This window comes from Poecilia latipinna, unplaced genomic scaffold (assembly GCF_001443285.1).
Source record: "Poecilia latipinna isolate Pla-1442-1.1 unplaced genomic scaffold, P_latipinna-1.0 Scaffold975, whole genome shotgun sequence".
Taxonomy (NCBI): Eukaryota; Metazoa; Chordata; class Actinopteri; order Cyprinodontiformes; family Poeciliidae; genus Poecilia; species Poecilia latipinna.
In genome coordinates this window covers 556,941-561,006 of record NW_015113591.1, presented here as the reverse complement: position 1 = coordinate 561,006, position 4,066 = coordinate 556,941, and the positions used below count along the sequence as shown (strand labels likewise).

Here is a 4,066-nt window from a genome sequence, read left to right as displayed (position 1 = left end):
ATAATTCCAAACATGTTTAAATCTGCCTTACTCCCTGGTTGTTATGGGGACTACAGCTGCACAATATTGGAAAAACTGACATTGTGATTTTTTTTCTACCTCAATATGAAAAAATACACAAATTTTAAACAGATAACTTGAATAACACCTTAAGCTATGCTATCTTCCTGCCATCTTGTTAAAAATGAACCTAATCCTTTGTCTGTATTTGAGAGTTATTCTTAATGTTATGGCTGCAAAATATTAGAAACCTTGCAATAGGGATGTAATACTGCAATGAAGACATTATGAAATGAAATTACATCAAACTTAAATAATGCTATCTAGGTGACTAAATATGACATTAGCATGAAAAAATACAAGTTCATAACACTTTGAATATTTTAGCCAACAATGATTGCACTCCTTTGTGATATGAATATTGCACACATTGATACTGTGATGATGGCATATCGGCTATGATATAATGTGCAGCCCTTAGTGGTGATGCACATTTCCCTTTCTGCAAAAATGTCCAACTTAAATTTCTTTGACATCCCATTGTTTGGTCACTTACAAGCTTTATCTTACTTTATCTTACTCCAATATGCTGATGGAGTTGGTTTTCCATTAATCCAGCTGACAACTTCAGCTTGGTCTCAGACTTCCCAAAACATTTCTTCCCCTAATTGTCCACCAGGGAATTTTCCTCTCACTCTGCTTCCTGGAGCAGCTTTGTTTTGTCCTGGACCTGGACAAACATGACTGCTACCTACCACTTTAGAAGAGAGCCACAGGTTTACAGGGCTAACTCTTCACTAGACTTGCACAAAAGCAAAATGAAATCAACTCACTGAGTTGCGACTCAGCAGGCAACAGCAGAGAGAACATTCATCTGGGTGATCTGGAAGGCTTCCTCACTCAGTGACACAACACACACATCCACTCCTCCACAGCAGCCCACCGTCCAAAAGAACCGTTTAGAGACAGGCCAACACCACATCAATAATCACTGTACACTATTTCAATCCAGCCTTGACCAGTGAAAACATTGTGCTTTTCATGTTTTCCTACATCAGGTCGTTCTGAGGCACCAAAATGTTCCTTTTGGCTGTTTCACAAATAAAATAAAGATTTCATAATAATGTTCAGTGTAGATCAATCCAGCTGAGGTCTGACTGATCAGTCTAGATATGTGAGGTTTTATTTCCCAGATGTTCTGACTACTTTAAAACGCATAAACAACTCTTTAACTTAGCTCCAAATCAATAAAGTTAAATAACACTACTTCCAGCCTCAACGGTTTTTGTCTTTTTTCTTTTTTTTACAATGCTTTCTGTTTGCTCATCACAAGAGGGCGCCCATGTTCATGGACTGGTTATGCAAATAAGCAATAGAAAATCTGTTCAGAGCCTGATTTTCTTACATGGTGTTGTGCCAACCTCGGCAGAAAGCCTTCCTGTTTGTATCTAAAACCGCTAAAAATGCTCAGCACCCAAATGATTTATGAGTATTTTTATTTTACATATTTATAAAATTCAGCTGCCTTCTCTGTCACAGACAGACTAACTGTAAACATTCTGACGCTTTGCCTGTTTATGAGTGCAACTGTAGCATTAATGACATAAAATGCAGAGAGGTGATGAAAATAATGTGGTGTCAAAGCGCAAATCATTTCTGGACATTATGGATTAAAGTACAAGTTAAGACATAGTTAAATAAATAAAACTGTTGTTTTTCCTTTTGGAAGTTGCAGACTGTGTAAAAATTGAGCTTTAACATTTTATATGATGTTTGATTATTTGGGGCAGAGGTGTCAAAATGATTTTAATTTTGAGTCACATCAAGATCATGAATGTCCTTAAAGATCCGGTTATAGTAGAATGTATTGATGAAACTACCCATTACCAAACTGGTGAAATATTAATAAATATCTCCTCTTAAAAATAAATGTTGAACACATTTGGCAGGATACTGATAAAAACTGCTTTGATTTGATTAATAAAATAATATTTAAGCACCCGACTGTTGTCCTACCATTATGTGGACTCCTAGAGTCTGAAGGGCCACATAAAAAGTTGTGGCGCGCCAGATTTGGCCCCAGGGCCATGAGTTTGACACATTTTGTTTGATGGAAGGAAGTAGAAAAATGGAAGCAAACAAAAACAGATAGAAAAACATATACAGCCATCTGGGGAACAGAGACAGGGTGAGTGGAACTGAGCAATAACCTCAAGAAAACCTTCAAGAGGCACTTATTGGGATGCTTTAAATCATATGGTGTGTCGTCTTTTTCCTGACTAAAGCCTCTTTCTTTATATGTTGCGCCGCTGGCTCATTAAATGTCTCTGGGCGGCCCTGGAGCCCATCCTGAGGGCATCAGAAGCATTTGGCAGACTGACTGGAGCTCGGGGTGCTGAACGTGCAGGTAACGATGTCCACTCTGCGGACGTGCACCACGCCGCCCTGCCCTGGAGAAGCCGTGTCCGCCGCGTCCTGTCCCGGGTGAGTCGCTGCTTCTGCTTCCTCTTCGCTGCCGATGATCGCCGCGCACTCCACGCTGAACGGGTGGAAGTTGACCCGCGCCGTGTCGTACTCCCACGCTTGTCGGAGCGCAAAGTCTGTGAAAGAGGTGTTCTTGATGGACAGCGGGAGCAGCGGCTCGTTCCTGTAGCTGGCCGTGCGCAACGACGCGTAACTGGTGTCGTTGCTGTGTATGGATGGGGGGGTGTTTTGACCCTCCACCCAGCTCTTTTCGTCCCCACGGCCGTCCTTTGCCCGTGTGATCACACTCTTGAGCCTTCCGCAGCCTTTCAGCAACAGGTTCTTTCTGCACAAAATGTAGACCCAGGGGTCCAGGATGGGGTTGAAGGAGGCGAAGCGGATCGCCAGCATGTCGCCCTGGTAGTCAGGTCTCCCCCCAGCAGAGATGTAGGAGGGGTCGTAGAGCTGGTTCACAAAGATTCGCACCTGGCAAGTAAAAAAACAAGCAAATAAAACATAAACAGAAATATGTAAATTGTTGTTTTTTTTTTTGTTGTTTTTTTCACAATAGAACCATGCTGAAGATAATTCAAACTTACCACTAACGGAATGGAGCAGACCAGAAACACGATGGTCATGAAGACCAGCAGCCAGAACATCTGGATCTCTGCGGCAGAGGTTACAGAAGACAGCCGGGGGAAGCGACGCCGTAACCCGCTGTGCTCACACAGCTCCGTCCTGACGATCCCCGTCCTCTGGTTCATCCCCACCAGAGACCTGCACACCGCCAGGTTGCACATGACAGTCACCGCGATCAGCAGCAGCATGACGCCGCCGTACAGGAAGGAGTAGCACGCGCCAACCGGATCCACCGACCTCCAGTCCAGAAAACACCAAGTGCCGGGGAAGTGCCTGACGTGCTGGCCGAAACCAAAGCTGGGCATGATGCACAGCACGATGTTGGCCAGGTAGATGACCAGGAGCGCAAAGCGCGCCATGGTCCGGTCAATGTGCTTGGAGTAGAAATACGCGTGGTTGATGGCCAGGTATCGCTCCACCGCCATTGCGCAGAGAATGGACATCCCAGCCGAGCCGAAGAACAGCATGGAGAAGGAGAAGAAGTGACAGAGCAGCACGCCTCCCGGCCAGCGGCTGGCCACGTAGGTGGCGATGACCACCGGGCTGGTGAAGCACGTGCCCAGCAGGTCGGTGATGGCCATCCCGCACACCAGCGTATAGAAGGTGGTTTCCTTCTGCTCCTTCTTGGAGACGCACAGAACGACGATGGCGATGAGGTTCCCCAGAACTCCCACGGCAAACATCGTGGCTGAAGTGACCAGCGACTTGGACTCGAGTCGGAGCGCGGGGAAGGTCGTGAGGTTGTGGTTGAGGAGATGAGAGTGCATCGGCTCAGAAACATTGGTGTCCAGTTGCCCAAACGCAGCGGTTCCGTTAATCATTCTTAAAAAAATAAAATAAAATAAATAAATAACAACTAAGTTGGAACTTTGAGTAAAGTGCAGAAAAAAAGTTGGGGGGGGGGGGGGGGGATTTACATTGTGTTGAAAGTTTTTTATGACAAAAAAAATTTTTCTTTTTCTCT

General features: G+C 44.8%; 1 protein-coding gene across 1 annotated transcript; it reads right to left on the bottom strand.

Annotated features, from left to right (window-relative positions):
- Positions 1-1,288: 1,288 nt before the first annotated feature.
- ptger4c (prostaglandin E receptor 4 (subtype EP4) c) lies at positions 1,289-3,987 on the bottom strand. The gene is made up of 2 exons (XM_015050084.1): positions 3,063-3,987; positions 1,289-2,949 (listed from the first exon to the last, which is right to left on the bottom strand). The coding sequence occupies exons 1-2, from the start codon at positions 3,921-3,923 to the stop codon at positions 2,359-2,361; spliced, it is 1,452 nt and encodes a 483-aa protein (XP_014905570.1). The 5' UTR covers positions 3,924-3,987; the 3' UTR covers positions 1,289-2,358.
- Positions 3,988-4,066: the final 79 nt, after the last annotated feature.

Coding starts and splice junctions, on each gene's coding strand:
- ptger4c (XM_015050084.1), bottom strand. CDS start 3,923: ATGATTAACGGAACCGCTGCGTTTGGGCAACTGGACACCAATGTTTCT. Junction 2,950..3,062: donor TCTGCTCCATTCCGTTAGTG/GTAAGTTTGAAT, acceptor TTTACTTGCCAG/GTGCGAATCTTTGTGAACCA.